Here is a 25143-nt window from a genome sequence, read left to right as displayed (position 1 = left end):
ATATCTCCCCGAGCCGATATATCGTCGATATATCACTAATATTTTGGCGAATATCGCGGAGAAAAATTGGAGGGGAGATATTTCCGTAAATATCGCCAAAATATCGACGATATATCGGCTCGGGGAGATATATCGGAGATTTTTTGAAAAAATCGCCTTTGGTGGCAAAATATCGGCGATGTATCGAAGATAAATCATCGATTTTTTTGCGATATTTCCCCTCCTTCATGCAATGTGAACTGACGGCCCAGATCACGTCTGTGTTTATTCGACGGCCTAAATGTGATTCCAATGGTAATATGGCGATCCAACGGCCAGATTGCTCCCAGTTTTTTATCCAACGGCCAAAATTGATTTTCAACGGTAAATTAATGTTCCAACAGCTATTTTGACCCAAATTTCATCTATTTCATTCATTTTTGCTTTCATTATTCATTTGCTCTCTCATTACTCCAATTTTTATTAACGTTGCTCAATTATTTAATCATTTTAAGGTATATTTGTTTTAAATTGTAATTAATTTTGTTTGCAATTATAATTAATTCATGTATTTTCAATTAATTAGTATGTTTGTAATATGGATGATTTAATGCTATTTTTACATTCAATTGTAATTAATTTTTATATTTTTATTGAATTAACTTAGGTTAATTTGATTATTTAATTATAAATTGATATGTTTGTTTTAGATGATTATTTGTGATTTATTTTCACATTTAGAAATAAATTAAACTAGTTAACTTAGCTAAATTATTTAATTAATTTAATTAACATGAACTAGTATATTTTGAATATGAAATATGTTTATTTAATGAATTTAATGTGTACAAATTATTGATATTTAATGAAATGAAGTATTTTATGTGACTTTATAATGAGAACAATTACAAAATTAACATTTCTTATAGATTGACATGATATAATTACATCTAATATCACAAATTATATCATATGTATATCAAATTTTTCAATAAAACAACTTTAAAATGTCCATTATACTTCTAATTATATTATTGATACATCCTTGACTGCACCTAATAATACATATATTATTTGTCTTGCCTCATGACTTAAAAAATTATTTAAATGATTAAAAATAGTTTGTACTTATATAGTACTAATAACTTTCTCTTCTATCCGATGTGGGATATCACAATGGGATAATAACGGAGCCAAATTGACAAACTTCCCTACATGATCAAACAAACCTCACACCAAGGCCAAAAATTAGTTTTAATACTATTTGTAATGACCTGTACTCAATTATATAGATCTTATCCGTCTTTGACCTAAAAGGACCCTTACGATTTTAAAACACACTTTCATGGTTAAAAAAAGTTTATATTTATATAGTGTCATGAATCTTCCCCCTATCTGATGTAATGTCACATAAAAACACTTTTTAGTTGCTTTTAATAATTTTCACTAAAAATTAATTACATAAACATGAAAAGTAATTAAAAATAAATTATTACATGTAAAAATCACTTCTAAAACATATTTAAAACATATAAAATAAGTTAAAAATATTTTAAGTTTTTAGACAATTTCTTTTTGGGCAGAACATTTTTAAACATTTATCTATCCTTGTTATTGAATCGATTTGGTAGAAAGGAAGGTGAAAGTAATTTAGAATATTGAAGATGGATTTCATTTTTGTGATAAAGATACTGCAATCAAATTAAAAGTGAGGTAACATCCTTTTATTTATTTTATTAAAAATATGAATATATAAAAGAAAATATTATGTTAAACTATAATGAATTTTTTATTTTATATATATTTCTCTTTTTTTTTATACTTGATAATGTTTTTTATATCTTAAACATATTTTTTGTACTTAAATTATAAATTTTATAGCTAGCATCCATAACGTGGAGAAAGGAAAGAAAAAATAAATTATCATTGACTTAGAAGATAGTGATATATATATGACACATTTTCCATATATCCATAGAATCATCTCGAAGAAGAGGAAGATGAGCCGATACTAATTTTAAAGGGTATTTTGGTCTTTTTACTAACATATATTTTCATCCTAGAAATCATAATTTAGGTGGATGTGTATTAAGTCAATGCAAATATAAATCCTAAAAATAAATAAATTTGGAGACTTATATTTTAAAAATGATTTTTTTATTTAAAATAAATATATTTTTATTATTTAAAAAAATGTAATTAAATAAAAATGTAGTATCCATATATTATATTTGAAAAAAAAGTATAAATTTTCATTTTAACTTCAAATAATTGATATAATTATTAAAAATATTATATAATTTTTTATATAATAGAAAATATTTTTTAGTTAAATTTAGAGTGCGTTTGAAATAATAATTATGGAAATTAAACATTTTTATTTCTTAATTTAATAATGAAAATTCGTGATTTTATTTGAGGAAACTGCAGAGAAAATGACCGGAGAAGAGCCGGATAGCATCATTTTCACTCACCTTTTACTCTTAAAATTTGAAATTCAAATCAGCTTCCTCTCTCTCTCTCTCTCGCTTCATTTAAATGCAAATCCTCAACATGCGCTCTTCAACGGTTCATTTTCACCAACGGCTACTTTTCCCCTTCCCCTATTCATTTCTCTCTCTTAACAACCTTTTTCTTTTCATCAAATTCAAACCTCTCAAACATAGCAACTCCCACATTTTCCGTCCAAATTTTCTCGAAGATAGAAAGTTCGCTCAAATATTCCACCGCGTCGGTTCTTCAGGTTCGTCGTCTCATCTCCCATTCGGTGTTCGAATCCCTGTTTGGTTGCCGAGAAAATGCAGGAAAAGTAACAGGGTTTTTTCTTATCAACCAAACGGGAGGCGCAAGTTTTCTTGTGTTTGTGGTTCGTTTCTTTTTTGGATTTGAATTGTCTCGTGTTTGGATTGTTTGAGCTGAGTGTGTTGGTTCCTTTCGCGCACGGTTTGCAGATCTGTTACTCTGTAAATGTTCTGTAACTTTTGTTGTTAATAGCTGTGTGAAATGCGAAATCGAGAATTTAGGGTTAAAATAATTTGGAATTTTCCCCAAATTTCAAGTCAAGCTTGAATGCAAAACTTGAGTGTGAAGGAAATTGTTTTTTTCTTCAAACTTGGTCAGTGTAGAAGGGACAGTTTTGGAGTTAAGGGAACAGAGAGTAGTCATTTTGTTTAGCAATGAAGGAGAGAGTGAAGAGATGAGGTTTGTGATGCTTAATTTTCTGTAAGGTTGCAAGGTGAGAATCCAGGGTTCTGTGAATAGTGAAGGATTTTTTAGGGATCAGGGAAGAAAATCGAAATTATGATGAGTAAAATTCACTTGATTAAATGTATTTTTCTATTTTCTCCAACTAGAAAAGTTCAATTAGGATGTGAAAGTTTCCTGTGGCCAATATCAATCAAACCCTTCTTTTATCACCTAAATATGTAAAAAGACTGAATATATGAGAGGAATCGAGAAGCTTAAATGAAGAATAAACAACTTTTAATACTTAATCCTGATCCACAAACCTAATTACACCTCACAACCCTAAAACCAAATCATTAGCAGCTACAATGAAGGTAGTCTTACATTTTGATATTTTCTACTAAGGTACAGCCATATCAAGCTTGCTTTCCATTCTGTACCTTCAAAGAATACGCTAGCATACTAGTTTGAGGCATTTAGCACAAAATGAGGAACCTGTCAAAGCCTTGGAAAACATGTGGAGCACATAAATATTATATGTAGCTTAATATTTTTCCCAAAAGGAATAACACATTTTAAAATTTGATTTTGTTGAGCAAGCATACAATTATTTTTCATCACAAACTCGAGAAATCTAGTGAGCATCATAGGTTTAACGAGATTCATGTTCTTTTATCAATCTTGAACCACACTGATGTTTCTTTAGCATGTGGTTTTGTCTTATAGTGATCATTTCAATTAGCAGGTACAATTCCTTCAACATGTCTAATGTCCAAAGTGATCCGCTCCTACAAGTTGAAACAACATGTGGATCTCTTCTATATGAGCTTCAGGTCCTTTATGAACCTTCTATACAAATTATAAATTCATTGGAATTTACTTTATATAATAATTCTAAATTTTTTTCCTTTTCCATCTCCTGTTCCAATCACATTTTTTTGAATTGTTCTGTAAAGTTGTTCAGCTGCAGATAGTAACCTTATCTTTCCCTGGTTTCTTATGTTGTCATCAGATAATATGGGATGAAGTTGGGGAGTCTGATACTGATAGGGATAAAATGCTGCTTGAACTTGAACGAGAGTGTCTAGAAGTTTATAGGAGAAAGGTAGATCAGGCAAACCGATGTAGAGCTCAGCTACGACAGGCAATTGCTGATTCTGAAGCAGAGCTTGCTGCCATATGTTCTGCCATGGGGGAGCGACCAGTGCATATCAGGCAGGTCAGTATTACGTGAAGATTATAACTGACTGGGTTAAAAATTGTTAAGCAGCTAGAATTTTTATTTTTACTTGTTCAAAAATAGTAATAGTCATGCTTTGCATGCTTTGCAAGAATATGAAATGGTATTGCAGATACTTGTTATAAACCCAACAACAATTGGAGTACCAAAAAAAAAAAAACTGGATATGAAATGTAAGATGAATTTCATGTGATAGAAAAACTTGCAACTCATTAAAAAATGATAAATAAATTAATAATCAACTTGTGAATCATGCATAATATGGCATATATTACTTGTAAATAGTAATAGGAATTTTCTTGAAGCCTCGTTTACCTGGGAAATATAAATGTTACATTGAAGTTTAACATAGTGCGATTTATATTGGAATGTTCCTCCAGTCTGATCAAAATGCTGGAAGTTTGAAAGAGGAGCTCAAGGCCATTATTCCACAACTGGAAGAGATGCACAAACGGAAAAGTGAGAGAAGGAATCAATTTTTTGAAGTTGTGGAGGAAATAGAGAAGATAAAAAGTGAAATCTATAGTTCCACAGAGTACATTGCTTCCAAGACAGTTGTAGATGACACTGACCTGTCTTTAAGAAAGCTTGAGGAATTGCACAAACAGCTTCAGGCACTTCAAAAAGAGAAGGTTTAATTCTTCCTATATCATGTAAAGCACTTATCTTTGAAGTTATTCTCTTACTGACTTTTTTGAAATTTTCATGCAGAGTGATCGCTTAAAGCAGGTTCTCGACCACCTGAGTACTTTGAACTCTCTTTGTTTGGTCCTTGGTATGGATTTCCAGCAAACAGTTAATGAGGTTCATCCCAGTTTAGGTGATTCTGATGGAAGAAAGAACATAAGTAATGCCACAATTGAGCAGTTGGCAGCTGCAATAAAGACCTTGCGAGGGGTTAAAATACAGAGAATGCAGAGGGTATATATTGCTACATATTGTCTACTTCAGAATATTTTACTCTTTTATTGACTTTGTTGGTCCCTTCATTGTGGCAGCTCCAAGATCTTGCATCTTCCATGTTGGAGCTATGGAATTTGATGGATACACCAATTGAAGAGCAACAGTTGTTTCAGAACGTTACTTGTAATATTGCTGCTTCAGAACATGAGATAAATGAGCCCAACACACTCTCTGTGGACTTCATTAATTATGTGAGTTATGGATCTTTTCAAAATGGGTGAATTATGTGAGTTTATGGATCTTTTCAGAAGGAGTAAATTTCAGTTTTTTTTTAAATATGTTTTATCAAGCTATAAATGGATGGATTTGGTTTTGGAAATAATGGAAAAGTGAATTCACTATATGCAGGTAGAGGCAGAAGTTTCTAGGCTGGAAGAGCTGAAAGCAAGCAAAATGAAAGAGCTTGTTTTAAAGAAGAGGTCAGAACTAGAGGAGATCTGTAGGAAGACACATATGATCCCAGAAGCAGATAGTGCGCTGGATTATGTTATTGAAGCTATGGAGTCTGGTATTATGTTTGTACCATATAGAACATTAATACTGCTAGTATCTCTATGATTTATTGTATTCTTATGTTTCATTCCTGCTGTTGAAGGAGCTGTGGATGCTTCTTGTGTCCTTGAACAAATTGAACTTCAAGTTGCAAAGGTTAAAGAGGAAGCTTTTAGCAGGAAAGAAATACTTGAAAAAGTTGATAAATGGTTGGCTGCATGTGAGGAGGAGAGTTGGCTTGAGGAATATAATAGGGTTGGGTGTTTTCTCATCTTTGAATTAGTTCTTTGTTTCATCATATGCAAGTTCTTAACTAATAATTTTGATGGTCATTTAGGATGACAACCGATATAATGCTGGTAGAGGCGCTCATCTTACTCTCAAGCGTGCTGAGAAAGCTCGTTCTTTGGTTAATAAACTTCCAGGTAACTATTGTATCAAATTTTATGCAGTGTTTTTAGTAGAATTGGCAAATGAGAAACAAAAATGATGATTTTGTGTGTCAAGTTCCACTATAAGAGACAATTTTGTTGATGTCTCAAGTATTTGACTTCTGTCTTTTAAGGAGTCTCTACCTAACTTTCTTAGTCTTCTTTTCCATATTTGATTCTGTTATGACTTGCTTTGCCTTGTGTTGAGACAGCAATGGTGGATGCATTGGCTTCAAAAACTGTGGCATGGGAGAAGGAGAGAGGTGTTGAGTTCACATATGATGGGGTAAGTACTCCCCTTTTATCTCTTAAAAGTTGAAAAAGTCTTAACAAGTGGGATACAGTCCAAGTTCCTTCTTTGATTCATCTCAGTTGCTTCTATGGTTTGTTTGAGTCATTTCATATGAACTGTTATTATCCAGATTCGTCTTCTTTCTATGCTTGAAGAGTATACTTTTCTACGGCAAGAGAAAGAGGAAGAACGCCGAAGGCAGAGGGTATGAACCTGTTATTTCACTCAATATATTGCTCTTGGAAAATTGTGTATTGTGGTTCATCCATAAATTGTTTCTCTATTCCAGGACCAGAAGAAACTTCAGGGGCAGCTAATAGCTGAACAAGAGGCACTTTTTGGGTCAAAACCAAGTCCTTCAAAGCCACAGAGTGTTAAAAAGGCTTCTAGAGTTTCAACTGGAAGCACAGGCAGCAGAAGACTCTCTGTTGGAGGAGCAATGATTCAAACTCCCAAACCTGATCCAATTCACTCTACAAAAGCCACCCCTAGGCCAGGCAAGAAGAGTGATCGTTACCAAATTGACCAAGTAAGACATTGCCAGGATGATGGGTTTACAGCATTATCAGCTGGTAAGTTTCTTTAACTGGAACTTTAAAATTTAATGGTGGTCTTTATCAAATGTGTTTCTTCTATCTTTGGTTGAGGACAAGAAAATTGAAGAGAAGCATAATAAATTCGCTTTATCTAGTATTTCCTCTGTATGGAAGATGAGAAAATTGAAGGGAAGCATGATATGACAGTTGATCGCTACATTTTTAACAGATAGTGCATTAAACATCATAAAGAAACAACTTCAAAGTTCTTTTGGGCTATTAACAGATAGTCTGCATTAAACAGCATGATATGACAGTTGATCACTACATTTTTAACAGATAGTGCATTAAACAGCATAAAGAAACAACTTCAAAAAGTCCTTTTGGGCTATTGCTGCTAAATCTACAATGATTTTGAAGAACAATCATAATGTTTTTGGAGTTTTTTTACCATTTTGCTGTTTTATGCAGGTACTAGAGGTTTGGACATTGCAGGGCTCCCCATAAAAAAGCAATCCTTCAATCCACGTGAAATAGACTCACCCATGATGCGAAAACCCTTCTCGCCAATATCTTCCACAGCATCATCAGAAGCCAACACCATGTTAGAAGATCTCAACAGACCTCAGCCCAAGATACTGCACAAGACAGTGTCTAGTAACAACATCCCCTACACAACTCCCTCCAAATCACAACTACCACCACCTTCTGCCACAGATGAAGAGAACAGGACCCCAAAGACAATGCCAATTCCTGTCCCCTCCACACCTTCAACTGTATCAGTGCCAATGCTGACAGCCATGACCCCTGCTCCCCCTCCAGCCCCGGTCCCTTACAATGCTAATCCAGTAGAAGAGACCGAGTACTCATTTGAGGAAAGAAGAGCTGGTTTTGTGCTGCCCCAGGCACATCTAAAGACTGCAATACAAGTTTGATTTTTGTTTGGTTAGAAGACTTTCCAAGTGTTGTTCTTCTTTCACTTTTTTGTTGACTTTTGTGGAAGATGAGTCAATTGTGTTATTGGCTTCTCTCTAATATGTGCATGGGGAGTATGGACTAGGATTATGTTGTTCCAACTGTTTCTGTTCTCAATCTCTCCTTTCTTCTCTTCCCATGTGTATGAAACAAAAAACCAAAAAAAAAAAAAAAAAAAAAAAGTTTTCTATTTGGGATTCTAGATATGGTCTATATTGTGTATGACTTTTGTCCTAATTAGACAAAGATTGTGTTCTTCTTTCTTCATATCTCCTTCATAATTTGGTTGGCAAAAGTCAAAAGATACAAAAGTCAAAAAATTAGAAATAGTTGCTCTCCAAGAAAACAACAATTCCATCCAAATTTCAAGCCAAATAAATATGTACACATGGGTTTTTTCTTATAAATTAGGTGTGAAAAAAATTAAGTTTTTAAAAAATGAAAGTTTCTTTTTTGGCAATGTGAATAAATAAATCTACCCAAAAAAAATAGTAAGACTAAGAATAAGATTGAGAAAAATTATTATTAATTTTAATTTTTAAAAATATGGAAAAATCCAGAAGGAATGAATCTAGGGTTTGGACCTGTGGGAGAAAAACACAGACTGCATAACTGCAACTGGAAGTAGCAGTTATGGTGTCACATGTCAGCCTCTCCATAGTGGCAGCAACAGTAAATTATTTGAAAAGGGAGGGGATTTAAACTTGTATAGTCAACTTTAATTTACCTGAAAAGACAAAAAAACAGGTCAGTGGTTGATAAAATACAATTGCTTTACAGCTTTAAATAAATAAATGCGAATTTTAAATTAAAAAGCAATTTTCTTTTCCCAAATTTTCTTATTTTTTTATTCTAATTTACTATCTTTGCCATTTATTAAATCATTTGTCTTAATTTTCCAAGACGGACGTGAACCATTTTATAAACCAGAATTTATACTTTGAATTTTGTAATTTAAAATATTAATTATTAATTAAATTCCCCAATATTTAATTCTATTTTAATTTTATTTTAATTTTATTTTAATTTTTTACTTTATTTCCTTCTTCTTTTCCTGCAAAACCCTAATTTCACAATCCTTGTAGAATTTCTGAAATCACATCAAATTTTTGATTTTTTGCTGGAAAAAAAATCTAAGTGTCACCATTGAAGCTCTGTGTATCTCTGCAACAGTGGTGATTACATAGAATAGTGTCTGTTACAGAGTGTAAGTCTGACTGTCTTAGGTTGTAAGGAATGAAGGTTTGATCTTTGGAGTTTGAAGAAAACTGGTTGGAGTTTTTGGGTTCTTCGAGTTTCAAGTGGGGGTTAAATTTTTTTTTTTTTCCCATTTTTCTCTGGTTTTTTATTTTTTATTTTTTTTTATTTTTCAAGGTTGAGTTTATTGAGAGTTTGCGTTGAAAAAAATGATTTTGATTCTTCTGGGTGTTTGGGTTTGAAGAGAGTTTGGATCTTTGCTGCCTAGATTATAGGGGTTTGGGGTTTTAGGGTTTTTGGTATGAAAAAACCTTTTTGAATGGAGGGAACAGAGGGTATAAATTCTGGGGTTACAGTGAAGGGTGAGGAAGCTCCGGACACCTACCGGGTGGCAGCGAGGAGCGAAAACCCTAGTGAATTTGGTGGGTCCACAATGACAGCTGTGTCTCCGGTAGCGGCTCCGGCTCCTACTCCGGCCACCGCGCCGGCTCCAGCACCCGGATCCGCGCCGACACCGGCACCTGTCAGCGTGGCCATGCCAAGTTCGGAAATGAAGAAGAAGAGAGGGAGGCCGAGGAAGTATGGTCCCGGTGGGTCCCTGACGATGGCATTGTCGCCGATGCCAATATCCTCCTCAATTCCACTCACTGGAGAGTTCTCAGCATGGAAACGGGGTAGAGGGCGGCCGGTGGATTCATTCAAGAAGCAGCACAAATCAGAGTCAGAGAGTGCAGGTAATGGATGGCTGTTGATCACTTGATCTAACTGTTTGAATTTTGAAGTTGGGTCACTGTATTTACTGTTACATTGAGATTGTGATGGATCAGGATTCCTATGCTTAAGAGTAGAAAATTTGTACAAATCCCGATGCTTACTAACTTAGTATTGGTTCCTCTAAAATTGAAGCTATCTGCATGATCGGATCATGATCTGTTTGGATGAACCTTTAGGGGATTAAGTCAGATTCAATGTGGTAGTGGGACCCCTTATTCTCCAGATCTGGAATTGGTCATAGTCTTAAGTTGAAGATGCTTTTCTAATCTGACTGTCTAATGGGAGATCTTTCTATTCCTGATAGATTTCCAGTACTTACCTTTTGTGAAAGAGAAATAGCACAAGGCTACAGCCAAATGATGAGTCAGAATTATTGAAAAGGCCCAGCTTGTTTAGTAGTTAAAAGTCTGCTGCAGAACTGACGTGACTCATGTCCAAAGTCGTCCTCACCTCCTAATTATTTATTTTTAGAACTGCTTCCTGTGGTGTTGGAGGGCATGGGATATTAAAGGAAAATGAATAATGAAGTCAGTTGTGAGTGATCAGGAGGAATTTGAGGAACACATGTCTGGTATTTGCATTAACACTCTAGGTAAAGTATGGGTTAGGCATCAGTGAATAATTTTTACGTACGATAGCCAAAAAAAATAGTTTTTACTTTATTAAATTTGTTGTCTTCATTACAATTGTATTTGGTCCGACTATAGTAAAGATAGTAAAGGAATCTCCAACCAGAACTTGAAAAAATTTAGTTCTCATATAAAGTACTGACAAGTTTGTAGGTAATGACAGAGTGCTGTAATTCTTGTACCAGTCATTTTGCACCCCCGGCGACTGGACCATCCACAGCCTTTTTAAACTGGTTTTTTTTCACATCTTAGGTGGAAGCTTCTCCTATGGGCGTTCTTTTAACTTGATGCATCATTCATAATTTTTCTTGCCCTGTGGTAAAGTCTCTAATGAATGTAAATTGATTTAAGATGCCTTTTTACTCAGAATGGGAAATAAAATAGCTGTGTTGCTAATCTGAACTTAAAAAAATATATTTCTCATAACTGGTTGGAAAATGTATATCAACCACCTGCAGCCTTTTTTAACTGGTTCTTTTTCACAACTTTGGTAAGGGCTTCTCCTAACTTGATGCATCACTCATAATTTTCTTGCATGATGTGAAGTCTGTAGCAAATGTAAATCTACTTTGAAGATATTTTTTTACCAAAATGAAAAGTAGAATAGCTAAGCCTACTATCAAAGGCTTAAGACGTTAACAGAGTTTAATCCGCATCAGCACAGCCCTCGGTTACTGCCATGCCATGTACACAACACATGTTTTCTCAAGCAAGAAAGATCAGTTTCCCTTGTTTTTTCTGGAGTATTGATGTGAGAGGTAGCTTCAAATCTCGAAACTTTTGATATCATAAAATGATGTTTAGCTAAGGAAGTTCACCGATCATCTTCTTTGTTCAAAGATCCTCAAAAGAAAATGTTAAGGGAAAGATTTCATATAACATTGGAGGTTTGTTACTAAACTGAAAAGTAGACAGCAAGCCAATGAAAGCGACAAGGTGGGATTCACAGTTCCTCATCTTCTGATAGCACAAAATGCTTAGTTAAATTAATGCTTGGTTGTGGGATAAACCTATCTAAAATCGGCAGGCGAATTATCAGTCTCTCTATTCAGAGGCTTTGCAGTAAACAACCATTTATGTGCATAAACGCTTAGCATCACCTGCTTTTAGTTGTAGGTTGGATGCTTTTATTCCATTTTATGTGTACCTTAGAAGAAACAAAATTAACATAATGAAACATATATAAAATTTTGTTGGTTTCTTTACATGCTTTTCTATTTTTGTGTAACCATCTATCATCTTTATTTGTTTGGTAGTGAGGTATATGTTCACCATCCTAAAGGTATTCATGGTTGGGCATTATCATTTCCTTATCTTTCGTTAGATGAATTTAAGTAGCCTTTTTCTGGGGCATTTTTATTGGCATGAACTGGGGGGCATTTTGACAGGCTTTATTGTATTTTAGTTTTATGTTTTATAGCTTGTGAGCTTCATTCTATAATAAAAGAGAGGAAGCTGACTCATCTTTTGACCAAGTAAAAAGGAAATATATTGACCTAATATGATTTTTTATATCTTTCTCCATTATTACGTCAATCATGATCCAGGGTTGTAAAGATAATTATTACTTCCCATGGTAAAGCTGTTAATTGTCATGCATTATGTGCTAGAAATGTGATTTTTGGTTTTACTGATATTTCCAAATTAAATAATCAGTTGTAATGAGATAGGAAATAGAAAAAGAAAAAAATCATTAGCATTCTAAGAACTTTGAAAATCTTCCTGCATCAAGTCAATGCTACATTTGGTTTCCAATTTCTGTCTTAATCAATAGACATTCTGAACTCTGGATTGATGGATGTTTTGTTTCTATATGACTAATCACGAGGCTTAATATTTACACTACCACCATGCAGTGCATAGTATAAATATTTATATTTGTACCCTTGACAATAAAAATAGTATTTACACGTGTGCCCACATTTTGGAGATTCAGTTTTGATATTTTTCTCTGAGAGGTGAGGCAAGAGAAGCATTCTTACATATCCTCAATGACCGAATTCTTCTCAGTTGCTCTTAGAGATAAGCACTGCTAAACTGTGTATATGTTGTTGTTGTTGAGACTTCTTTTTTTTTTTTTTTTCTTTTTTTTGTAGGGTTTATTTAACTTTTGCAATCATATATGAGTGATTTATTCTACACCAAAATGTGATGGTTATTCTTTGTTGTTTGCTTAGTAATTTCTGTTTGAAACTAAGACATTCCATTTCAGGTTTACTGATTTCCTTTCAAATTAACTCTTAGGTGAGCGGGTTGCATATTCTGTTGGTGCTAATTTCACACCCCATGTGATCACTGTTAATGCTGGCGAGGTATGTGATGAATATATACAATTAGCGGTTTATCTCAATTTTCTTTTCTTGTTTTTACCCATCCATTGGTTATATTATGGTTCTGAAGTTTGTTTGATACTGAATCTTTCTCTAATGTGCAAGAACATAATGCATGAATGACATTTAAACTTCCGTTTTTTTTTTAAGATAAGAATTCTCAAATCTGGGAAGCTATTGTGAGATTAGATGATATTAATAAAATATTGTTCTGACTTTGGTCATGAGAAAAGTTTTTTTTATTTTTATTTTAGTGAACCTTTAAATTTACAGACTGGTAGTTGGGTATTGGGCTTTCCCCTCCCTACCGGTTTTGGCACCATTGATGCCAATATCCTTGCTCTTTTTGAGGGTTTGGTTGAGGCAGCTAAGCTGGGTGTGGGGAACACTATTTTGGAGGGAGATTGGGCTTTTGCTTTTACATAGATGTTCTGTGGTAGGAGAGGACCTGGAGAAACAATCAATGGATAAGGTGGCTTTCTTTCTGTTTGTATGTTTGTTTCTTGTTTTATTTTATTTTATTTGTTTATTTTTATTTTTACTATTATTATTCTTTTTTGAGAATTGTATTGCTCGTTTCAATGGTAGTGGAGGATTGTTAACTAGAAAGTCCTACTTTAGCTAATAGAGAGCCCTCCTCTACTATGAGCTTGTTGAGGAGTTTTCTTTCTCTGTGTTCCTGAGATATTGTTTTATCTGGGTTTCATTGTTATCTGGGTTTTATCGTTCTATGTGAAGGGTCTCTCATCCTTGTGCATCCTTTTCAAAGTTGCACAGCAGGAGTGCATCATTTTATAATGGGAAAGAAGAATAAAAAACACAAAACATATTTGCAAGCTCTTTTCCTAATGATTTGTTAAGGATGGTTTTTATTTGCAACTTTTTCAGAATTTATTTATTGGTTAATTGTATAGTATTGTATTACTTATTCTTCTTTTGCTTGCTTCAAGGATGTTACTATGAAGATCATATCATTCTCACAACAAGGGTCCCGGGCTATTTGTATTCTTTCTGCAAATGGTGCAATTTCGAATGTTACCCTTCGTCAGCCTAACTCTTCTGGGGGTACTTTGACTTATGAGGTGTTGCTCTTTTCCTTTTCTTCTATTGATTTTCTTATACAAATGAGTGGCATCCTGTGTTTGAAGGACTAATGGATGCGCTCCAGTTGTTACTCTGTTACTTGCAGTTCTGTACTTAAGTACTATACTTGTATTTGAGTGGTTGCACTTGTAGTATATTGCTATTTAATTCAAGTTTTAGCAAATCAACTTCCCTATTTCTACAACTTTAACCTGGGTAAAAGATTTTTTATTTTCATATGGTCACAAGCCCCAAGGGAACATTATTATTTTTTTTTTATCTCTTCTCTTTCAAGCAATTGTTTGGTTAACTTTTTTCTTTGATTGAGGGATTTCCAACTAGATCACTAAGTTAATACAGACATAACTTGTGCACAATGAGACAAAGTTAGGATCTCTAATTATTTTCTTTAAATGATTTTTGTTTTTTTTGTTTTTTTGTCTTCATGTTTTGTTGCTTGTGCTATTTGAATTAAAACAGGCACAATTTCATTCCCACCATCATAGCCTATATGCATGTTTATTCCTATTATCTCTTACTTGACTGGGATGTCTGCTTATTTTTCTTCTTCTTCTCTCTCTTTTCTGGGGGCAAATGAAGCTTTATTTTCATCTCTCTCTCTCTCTCTCTCTCTCTCTCTATATATATATATATATATATGTATGTATGTATGTATGTATGTATGTATGAATGTATGTATGCTTCCATGCACACGTACATGCATATGTATATTGAACTCTTTGTTATCTGATTTATGAATGGGAGCTCTTTGCCCTTTGAATTGTCACGTTACAAGATGCTTCTTTATTATTGTTTTTGGATGGTAGATAGGATTACATTTTTGTTCATTCCTCTCTCTCTCTCTCTCTACCTGCTACCCCTGGATTGAAGTAGTGTCTTTGTCTCTTTAATAATTTTCTACGTCCCTTTATTTCTATGTTTTTCCGTTAAATTTCATATGCATTGCCTTCCCTCTTGCCTATGGGTTTACATGCACCTTGTAGTGCATGCATGTTTGTGGACACACGTTTGACCCTCTGTATGTTGAAGGGTACGCATCTTGGGCCTTAGCTTTTTATTGCATATTAGTTGGTAAATGAAGAACCCTTGCGTAGTTCTTTCTTTGATGCTTTAACTTATGAGCCTTTTTTTTATGTCATATACTCACAAATTCCATGCTTTTTTTCAAAAAAAAAAAAAAAAAAAAAAAAATGTTTTCTCCATGTTCAATGCTCCCAAAGTGGCTGAAATATTTATATATGCCTTATCCATGTTATTTGTTAATTTCCTTACATTAGTAATTGTTTATTATTTTAATTATTTTATGTTCTTTTCTGAATATGAAAATAAGAAAATTGAAATATTTAGTTATCATTCTTGCATGGTGGGCATGTTTAAAAGTTATCATCTCATCCTTTTGCCTTTCAAAACTCTATTTCAATCATATCTAGTATTAATTTTCAAGACAAACATGTTGTAGGTTGCTATCTCCACCCTTTTTTTATTGTTTTTGTTGGGGTGTGTGTGGGGTCGGTTGGTTTCCTTAGTGGGCAATCATTGATCTTCAATCCTGCTCTGAGGTTCCTATTTGAGGTGTGTAAGATACATTTTGTGCTCTACTACTCAGCATTATAGCTGTTCACAGAATTCCCTCTTACTAGCAAGTATGGTTAAATGCCTTTTGCCCCTCCTTAGAAATTCGCCAGTTATTCTGGAAATTAGTGAATCATTCCTCCCCTTGTGTATTAGCATAGAAAAGCTGATTTTTCTTGTCATTTTTTCATTGCGAATATTTCATATGGTTAGATTTGAGATTTTCATGGTTTCTGTTTAGTTCTTGGGGAATGATCTATCTTTTGTTTTTTCTTACATTTTTTTTCTCACTTGCATATTAATTATTGAATCCCAATTGTCACTGCTTTTGTGCCAAGTGTTCTTTTATTTCTGATTATGCATGGTGACTATGGATACAAAAACACCATGTATCTTGGGCTCTTCTACATATAATTGTGTTTGGGGTCTCAGCAGTGCATGTCATATATACCGCCAAACAGAAATAAAATCTAGAGATGCAGTGGTGGACATGTATAGTTTTATATGATGTTTAAACATGTCCAAGCATAGATGCCCAACTTTTCTAACCACTCACCTCAAGTTCCCATATGGTAAGATACAGGATCAGCTTTATCTGATGTCCAGATGCAGAATGACTTTCCTTGAGCCTTGGGCTTTTGTAAGAAAGTTAAGAAATGTGTATTTGAACCACCATTTTGAATTGTTCTAGAATTTGAACTTCTGAAGTTGTCTACAAATATGATATTATAATACTTTTACCCTTTTAACATTTTCTGGCTTTATCAGTTTGCATATTATTGTTCTTGCAGGGTCGTTTTGAGATACTTTCTCTGTCTGGATCATTTATGCCTAGTGAAAGCGGAGGAACAAAGAGCAGATCTGGTGGGATGAGTGTCTCTTTGGCAGGTCCAGATGGCCGTGTTCTGGGAGGAGGACTTGCTGGTCTATTAGTAGCTGCTGGCCCTGTTCAGGTAGAATTTTTTCTTGAGTGACCGTTGTATCATTTTTTATTCTAATGCTATCACTGTTACTGTTTTAATAATTTTTTCTTTCAAGTCAGATACTTTCATGTATAATATTTTAATTCTAAAATGTTAAATGGTGAACATCAAACACATTAGATGACAGTTGTAACTATCATATGCTGTTACAACCGGAAACAACATGATAAACCTTGCATGTGGTAGTATTTGACTGTGTTTAGACATTTGTTAGTGGTATGTGAAGAAGGTCATGTCTCCTAATACTTTTCTAACCTTTTTTTATTACAACAGGTTCTAGTGGGAAGTTTTCTGCCAGGTCACCAGCAGGAGCAAAAGCCAAAGAAGCAGAGAATCGAGCCTGTACAAGCTGCTATCCCAGCTACTGTGAATTCTATGCCTAGAGAAGAAACACTGGGGGCAAATGGTGGACCAAATCTGAATCTCACATCTCCCTCTTCCTTCCATGGAGACACCTGGGCTTCTCTGAACTCCATGCAGGGCTCAAGGAATCTGGATATTGAAAATAAATTACCGGTATCTGAAGGGGAAACTAAAGGACCCAGTCAATGAGGAAATGAGGTTTCTTGCTGACCATGATTACATTTAGGTTTTCAGCAGGATAAACTCGTTAGCCATTTATCGTCATAGGGCAAGTTAGGGCTTAACATTACATCTTGGTTTTACCAGGGACTTGTACTCTTTGTTTTTAGGAACTAGGTAGGACTGCAGTAGGCTTACCCTGCATCTGTTGTCATCATATGTTTATCTGGTGTTGTTTGAGTTGTTGATGTAGAATATTTGGATGCATGACACCTTGTTTGTCATTCTTCTGATTGTGTTCTTGTGTCTGCAAGACTGAACTTTTATGTGGATTTTTTTATTGGATATGATTTCCTATATTTGGTTAAATTAAAAGTGCAGAAATGGAATGATATTTCAGTAGTGTGATTCTTGTGTATGCATGAAACTTCTGGGAAGTCCAGTTTCATAAGATCATAGGCCCTAGTGCTGGAATATGATTCCAGGTCTTAGGCTAAGCAGTTAGAGCCAAAAGTGAGTTGCCTTGTTGCCTTGGAATGAACATATCCCAGGGCCCACATTATGGATAAATGTAAGGTTTTTGGAAAAACAAACCCTATGACCCACCAAAAGTGAAGATGACATAAACATCTTGTAGAGACAGCAATAAAGCAAGCCCGAAGAGTGCCAACTGGAGCAGAAAACTACAAACAATCTGGCTAAGGAAACCAAAAGGAACAGCAAACTATGAAGAATCTGGCTCCTGGGTCAGGTCTTTGTTGAGATGGGGGTGTTAAAAGAAGCTACAAATGGGCACAATTTTGCAATAATGCAAAATATGAAAAGATCTAAAATGTCATGCCTACTGAAAATCTGAGTTTTATTGCAGTGGAATGTGCTCAGCAGGCGTTAAGTAACTGCCCAATAGGAAAGGAAATAAGATGAAAATAGAGGTGAAAAAGAGGAATCAGAATTGTACTGAGAATGAGATTTAGTTTCCATGCTATTGAATATTTCCCATTCCCATTCTTAAAAACAACCCTGACACATTAAAACATAGGAATCACATTTTCTATTGCAGGATTCCAAACATGCAGTAAACGCTTTGTAGCATAAACATGCTGTCAAATGGTAAGTGGAGGAAGAGATTGAAAGCAGGTAAAATTGAAAAATCTGCTTATCTGTTCATCATTTTGATGCACTTTTTTACTCTTCTGAGTCCGCTTGGAAGACATGTTTTGGAATTCAAGTGCCTGCTCACAATTTTTCTACAATCCCATAATGGGTTGCAGCCAGCATTTTTTGCTACTTTTTTCATCTAATCAAAACACAATTACCCATTTCCAACCCAGAAACAACAAATCTACAATCTCATTCCAAGAATTGAACACTGCAAGCTTGGAACTGCAGATGAAGTAATATGAACATTAACTTTGCCTTTTGGCTGCCAAATTTTAGAACCATGAAGTTAGAGGGTGTTTAGTAAAACTTAAGTTGATTTTAAGTCAAAATTTTCTTAAATTATTAATTTAAAACTTATCACTTAATTCTTTTACTTTAAGTATTGAAGTTGTTTGGTAAAGTTAACTGAAAATTTATTGTAAATATACCCTCATTAAGTGGGTAAATATAACAAAAACTATTTAAGATTAAAAATAAGTTAATTATTTTAACTTAATGCTTAAAGTTATTTTGAGCTTTAAGTTATAATATTGAATTATTTTTTTCAATATGTTCAATATACTTCATGACTTAATTAAACTTTTGAAGTCATATTAAATTGTTATATTGATTTACAAGCCTCCTCTTAGAGTATGGCCATTTTCATGGCTTTCCTAAATTTGTTTTTCATGCTCATTGCAGTGAGACTGGTCCCATTGTTTTTAGGTAAATGTTTGGTTTTCTAAACTGGCCTTTCTTTCTTTGGGTAAAATCAGCTATAAATGCTCTGTATTATTTGATGATTTTCCAGGTTATTATACCCTACTTCCAGAAAGAAAAAAAAATCTTGCAGGAAAATGCATTTCAACCCATATTAGCCAATTTGAGAGTGTCTCCATCCATGTCCATGTGAGGAAGAATCAAACCCATTTAAAGAATGAACATCTGCAGTTCCTGACATCAAAGAGGAAATCTCTCTAGTGTTCAAATATAAATACTCAAAGCCTTTATGTTTGAAGAGAATGGAACACACACATTGATTCTCTCAATTTTAGACTCAGATCATCCCTTCATCCAAAATTTATTTTCAGTGCTGTCTCCAAATCTGTATATACAATGAAATCGCAGGCATGGTCACTAGAGAGAAAAAAAAAAGGAAAAAGAAAAAAGGCAACTAAAGTTCACACTGCATGAATTTTTCTGGGTCTTGTCTGCAAATTTTCTGTTCCGGCTAAAGAAGCTGTCCTCAACATTTCTGCTCTCCATCCTCTGTTGATCTTTTCAATGAATTCTTCGGCTCTTCTCCTCAGCTCATCATCATCTTCTTCTTCTTCTTCCTCTTGACTGCTGTCTTCACTGTCATCTTCTTTGTTATCATCCACTACCACTCCTTTCTCAGCATCAGAGACTTCACTGGCATCCATCAAGACTCTGCTCTCCTTGAACAAGTCCTCTGCATTTGCTGTCTCTTTATCACTCTTATCCACATTGGTGACCACTGAGAAGGGAATAGCACTCCCCTGATCAGAATATGAGCTGGGCTTCAAGCTCCCAATCAGAAGGATGGCTATGATCAAATTGCAGAAACAGAAGATGAAGAGAGAATTGGAAGTGGCCTGAGTGATCAACTCCATTGTGGTATCAAACATGGCTATAACAACACAGAGAGAGAGAGAGAGAAAGTTGGGTAGTGAATAGCAGAAGGGGGGAAAGTGCTAAAGCCCTTTTAAAACCTCAACTTTCATGAAAAAAGAAGAGTGGAGAGGAAGCTTTTCTGCCAAAATTCAAGGACTCGGGCATCAAGTGTAGTGTGAAAGCTAAAGAGGGTTGACATATCATATATTGTTTTGTCTAATCCTTGAATGTATCTCTGTATTTGGGAAGCTTCTTCCTAAGTGGGATGTGGGGTAGCTTTCAATTTCCAAAGAACCCCCACATGGCTGTTTTTCAGTCTCTCATACCCTCTCATGTACTGCCATTGACCTCTCCAAAACCCAACAATTTTCAGTTTTTTCTGTCTTTTTCCTTCTTTCCTTGACTTCATTCAAGAATCAATCTAATGTAAGATGGAATGGTGGTTGGGAATTGCAAAGAAGCTAAAGTTCATTATTGTGTTAGGACAGATCATCATGTGGCCTAACAATTTTCCCTTTGAATACATGTAAAATTCAGTGGGGAAAATCATTGATTTTAAAAGTTTCTAGCAGAAGAAAATAAACGTGGTCCTTTTTTATGTTTTTGTTCATTTTTAGTTGCATAATTTAGACAAATAATTTTACAATATGCCTTTTTTAATTTCTTTAATTTTAGTTTGTACTATCAAGAACCCCTATCATTCCAAGGTTTCATTATGTTTAAGGACTTGAAAAGTTTCCTATTATTTTTATAAGTTATTTATTTATTTATTTATTTTTTAATGAAACTAAGGACTTGATTTTTAAAATCATATTTTAAGAAAATTTAAATTCAAAAAATAAAACTGTGTAGTATTTTAATATATTAAGGATGGATTTTTTTTTAAATAATATAGCGATTTATTTAATTAAAGTTTTATTTTTATAACAAAATTTTAAAAATTGTTCAAAATTTTAACCTTCCCATTTTCAATATGAAAGGTACTAATAGCAAACAACATAACACTTTATAGATTTAGTAATCATGTTGATTATGTTTGGTCTTGAAAAATATAAGGGAAAATATGAAGAAAAGAAAATAAAGAAAAAAAGTGGAAGAAAAATAAAAATAAAATTTAAAATCAATAAATTATTTTATATGTTATTTCAAACTCATTTTATTTATTTTTCTTTTTTACTATAAAGATTTAAATAATTTTAAAATGTATGAATTTTTAATTATTTTTTTTTTTTTATATTTTTAATGTTAAATCAACCGTGAAAAAATTATTTTTTTTTAGCATTTTTTTTTCTTTCCTTGGTACTTTCCCTAATGACCAAACATTACTTTTTGTTTTCCCTTTTTCTTTTTTCTTGCCTATTATGATACTCTAGATTGGTTTAGCTCCAAATTAATATTTTTTGTATACATGGTGTTTCTCTAGCTGCACCTTCTTCTCATGCTTATGAAAAAAGAAAAACACCAAAAATGGTCCTAAATCAAAAGGCAAAAATAGAAGCCAGATAAGAATGAACCTAGTGAAAAGTTGTTTATTTGAGAAGTGTTACTGATGGAGCACAGTGATTTCAAATCCAAATTCATGTAAATGGAACCCAGGATTCTCCAAATTAATGTTATAATGGTCTTAATGGGTGGGGGTAGACTCTGAGGAGGGTGGGAGAGATCCTTATGAATAAACAGCATCATCAACAACTACAAAAACATGTGTTAGTAACAATATCACAAAGCATCTATGAATTAATCAAAAACCTCCCATCACCTAAGCGACAAATCCATAAGAGGGAGAAACAAAAAAACTACTCTCTCTCTCTATCTCTCTCAACATTTGTATGGGATTGAGCCTTACCCCAATCCAAGCTAAAAGATAAGCCAGGAGCAACCATTTCAACTTATTCACAAACTCCTCATTTCCAAAAGCCCTCCTCCTATCACCTGAATATGACAAGATGTATGACTCTAAACTGCAACTCAAGCTAAATGTGTGTGTTCGCTAGGAAGCCCTAAGCCTGTGTCCTGTGACTCCCAAAAGAAAAAACAACCATAACTTAATTTCATTCATTTGTTGGGACCAAAAATGATCACAATTTGAAGTTACCAAAACTACTAGCCAAGCAATTAAACGAGAAAGAAAGAAATCACCAAAGAAGCTCAACAGGCTACACAAGTCCTTTCTGGAAAAATTTAGATTGTAAAGTAACAGCTCACAACAAAATTAAACCTTGAGAGAGCAAATCATCTCTTCCTTTTCTTATTTCCTGTGCTTTCACCCTTGTTGAAGCCTCTGAAATCATCAGTTGTCTCAGTTGAGTTCTGCTTCTTCAAGCCTTTCCTTCCCCCGAATCCAAACTTGGAATTCTTGTTATCCCTTTTCTTCTTGTTCTTTTCCATCCCTTTCTTCCCATTTCCACCAAACTGTCTTGCTTTTCCTCCAGACCTATCTCCAGGGGCTACTCCTGGTCTCCTCTTATTTGACCTTTCAAATGCTTTTCCATCTTCAAAAGCCAAGCTCATCTCATCAGCTTCATTGTTATCCTTGGAAAACCCACTCTGCTGCCTCTGCTTCCTCCACCTCTTAACAGACTCTATATCCTCCTTTTTCTGCTTAGCTCGTTCTTTCAGCTTCTGGGACTGTACCTCTTTTGCTATTCTCTTAGCTTCCCTAGCCTTCCTCCTCTCATCAGCCTCCTCAATCTGTTTCTTTTGTGCTAGAAGCCGGCCCTTTACTTTCTCCATATGAGAATCGGTTTTCACCATCTCTGCATAATAGTCAGAAGGTCTAAGAAAAGGAAGCCCCATCGACTGAAGATTTTCAAATGCCTGTCTGGTCCCCTTCAATGCTAGTATGGAGAAAGAACCCTCTCGGGCAGAGTCATCATTCACATCCACCTCTTGTTCTTGGTCAATATTGATGGAAAGCTTGTGAATCCATCCCACATTCTCAGGCCAGCTGATGTCTCCAAGTTTATCAAGGAGGCCATCCTTGTTGTATATGGAGGTCTTCGAAGGTTCAGCCAGTTTGACATCTTCATCTTCTTCCGATTCAGATTCTAATTCAGATTCTTCCTCATAGAGGTCCCCTGTTTCATTGTCTTCCATCATGTCCTCATCAGACAAAGTTGGGTCTTCTTTACGTACCACCATTTGGTAAACCTATCCAAAAAAAGAAAAATGCAATCAAACCTTAAATTCATAATCCAAACAGCAAAGCACTTCCTATGTAACCATCAAAGTACTCAATTTGGCAAAGTTCTAATCCCGAGTACTTGGGTTCAGCGACATGAATTCATCAGCACAAATAACAATAATAAGAAAGTTTTCCAGCTTATAAAAAAATTTATTAGAAGTACCGCCACAAGATTAGCAGCCCCAATTCCTTCAAAGTAGGCCAAGTACACATTAAACTAAGGTGTCGACTGCAAACATATCTAAGCTTTTGCCGATTCTTCTTCGCCCAGTGAAAAGGGAAGTTCCAAGTACAGCTTTTATAATGGTTAACCCAAATAATTCTTACAAAATTCTTCACCAGAAGATGGAAGGATTGAAACCTCCACCATACCCATTAACTGTTTTGAAAGTTACAAACCCTTATATTTTATTTCCTTTCCTGACAAATTCATTAGACCGAAGCATTCATACGATCTAATAGCACGTAAATATTCTCTTTTTTGGTCAATGGTTGAATCGAAATGATGACAAATACTCAAGCGTAGTAAAAATAAATAAAAATAAATAAATAAACAAAAAAAAAAAAAACCAATAACATGCAGAACTTCTATCATCCAGGTTTTAATATGCTGAAATAACATGAGCCAACCATATCGATATAACGGATGAAAAATTTGTGGCTTTTCCTAAATTAATTTCAGAAGTAAATAAATTCAAACAGAAACAAAAAGATTGAGGAAAACAAGATTGAATTTAACCTAGTTTGGCTGCTCAACAACCCAACAATGCCAAAAAAACAAAAAATTAATCAGAAAAACTCTGACAAATTCCATCAAATAACTTCGAAAAATTAAGAAAATATCAAACTTTTACAAATGAATACATAAACACAGTTTCGGATAGGATTTTCGAGAGAGAGAGATACCCTAAAACTTCGCAGTGGCAACGGCTTGGGAACTTCAAGATGGTTGTGGAAGATTCGAGAGAGATCTTCTCCAGCGACGGCGAAAGGGGCCTGGGAACTCTCAGAGAGCTGGCAAAACTAGGGTTTTGTGTAAAAGAAGCGTACTAGGGTTTAAGAAGAAGTTGGGCTAATTTGTATCACATAACATCGTAGCTATCATGAAACAGTTCCATCCGACGGTTAATATTAATTATAATAGTAATAAAAAATATTTTGTTAGGACGGACATATATATAAGATTAAAATTTATGATTTTAGGGGAGATTAATTAATTATTATTTATTCATGTAGTATTTTATACATTAAAAATGTTTTTTCATTGTTTAGTTAAAGATTGTAAAGATAGTTTCTTGTTGTAAAATGAAAAAAATGAGTTAAAAGAGAAAGAAGAGAATACATGGAAATATTAAAAAAAAAAATTGGAATATTATTTCATTAGCAAGTCTTTATTTTTTTATTTTATTTTTTTAATTTTATAGAGATCCAAAAAAAATATTTATATCAAGATGATCATTCACAAGTTCTTATAATTCGATAAATTCTCATATTTTATAATATTTATAATAATAAATTTTTATATATGAAATAACACGTGTTTTAATCTTCTTGGCTTTAAAACATAAAAAAATTAATTATACTTTGTAAATATTTTCATCTAGTTATATCTAATCCTAATTTTCTTGAAAATTTTTCAAAATAAATCATTTTTTATTTTGTAATTAAATTTTAGATATCATAAGAAAATGAGTTAAGTAATATATATATGTAAATTATGAAGAACTTATGTTATGAAAGAAATCGTTGGGTAGAATAAATATTACTTGTAAGCCCGAGAACAAATCATCCAAATAATGATGGTCGACTACTGTCAAAATAAATGAGATGTAGTTACTCTAATTAAGATGGTTTAGAAATAAATATCTATATATCTATATATATATATATATATATATATATATATATATATATATATATATATATATATATATATATATTGTAAAAATAAACAAAATAGATGGAGATTAAAAAAAAAT

At 33.8% G+C, this 25143-nt stretch overlaps 4 protein-coding genes across 5 annotated transcripts; 2 read left to right on the top strand and 2 right to left on the bottom strand.

Annotated features, from left to right (window-relative positions):
- The first annotated feature begins 2535 nt into the window (after positions 1-2535).
- On the top strand, positions 2536-8195 carry LOC100244670 (65-kDa microtubule-associated protein 3). 2 transcript variants are annotated; one of them, XM_002267548.4, is made up of 13 exons: positions 2536-2722; positions 3911-3998; positions 4178-4384; positions 4786-5037; positions 5117-5326; positions 5404-5559; positions 5717-5876; positions 5964-6115; positions 6198-6285; positions 6504-6577; positions 6714-6788; positions 6873-7155; positions 7591-8195. In XM_002267548.4, exons 2-13 carry the CDS (start codon positions 3927-3929, stop codon positions 8052-8054), a joined length of 2193 nt encoding a protein of 730 aa, XP_002267584.1. In that variant the 5' UTR covers positions 2536-2722; positions 3911-3926; the 3' UTR covers positions 8055-8195. The 2 variants fall into 2 exon arrangements, with proteins under 2 accessions (XP_002267584.1, XP_010662377.1); XM_010664075.3 differs by lacking the exon at positions 2536-2722 and adding an exon at positions 2770-2845.
- A 687-nt stretch (positions 8196-8882) lies between these two features.
- LOC100254941 (AT-hook motif nuclear-localized protein 1) lies at positions 8883-17599 on the top strand. The gene is made up of 5 exons (XM_010664076.3): positions 8883-10025; positions 12939-13006; positions 13975-14106; positions 16492-16653; positions 16957-17599. The coding sequence occupies exons 1-5, from the start codon at positions 9611-9613 to the stop codon at positions 17233-17235; spliced, it is 1056 nt and encodes a 351-aa protein (XP_010662378.1). The 5' UTR covers positions 8883-9610; the 3' UTR covers positions 17236-17599.
- Positions 17600-19307: 1708 nt separating this feature from the next.
- Positions 19308-20128, bottom strand: LOC104882103 (uncharacterized). The gene has a single exon (XM_010664077.3). The coding sequence runs from the start codon at positions 19992-19994 to the stop codon at positions 19527-19529; it is 468 nt and encodes a 155-aa protein (XP_010662379.1). The 5' UTR covers positions 19995-20128; the 3' UTR covers positions 19308-19526.
- Positions 20129-22009: 1881 nt separating this feature from the next.
- On the bottom strand, positions 22010-24287 carry LOC100249807 (probable rRNA-processing protein EBP2 homolog). Its single transcript, XM_002267438.4, has 2 exons — positions 24071-24287; positions 22010-23130 (listed from the first exon to the last, which is right to left on the bottom strand). Exon 2 carries the CDS (start codon positions 23119-23121, stop codon positions 22213-22215), a length of 909 nt encoding a protein of 302 aa, XP_002267474.1. The 5' UTR covers positions 23122-23130; positions 24071-24287; the 3' UTR covers positions 22010-22212.
- Between the last annotated feature and the right edge of the window lie 856 nt (positions 24288-25143).

This window comes from Vitis vinifera, chromosome 16 (assembly GCF_030704535.1).
Source record: "Vitis vinifera cultivar Pinot Noir 40024 chromosome 16, ASM3070453v1".
Taxonomy (NCBI): Eukaryota; Viridiplantae; Streptophyta; class Magnoliopsida; order Vitales; family Vitaceae; genus Vitis; species Vitis vinifera.
Note: the sequence above shows the minus strand (reverse complement) of the source record. Positions and strands in the feature narration are given on the sequence as shown.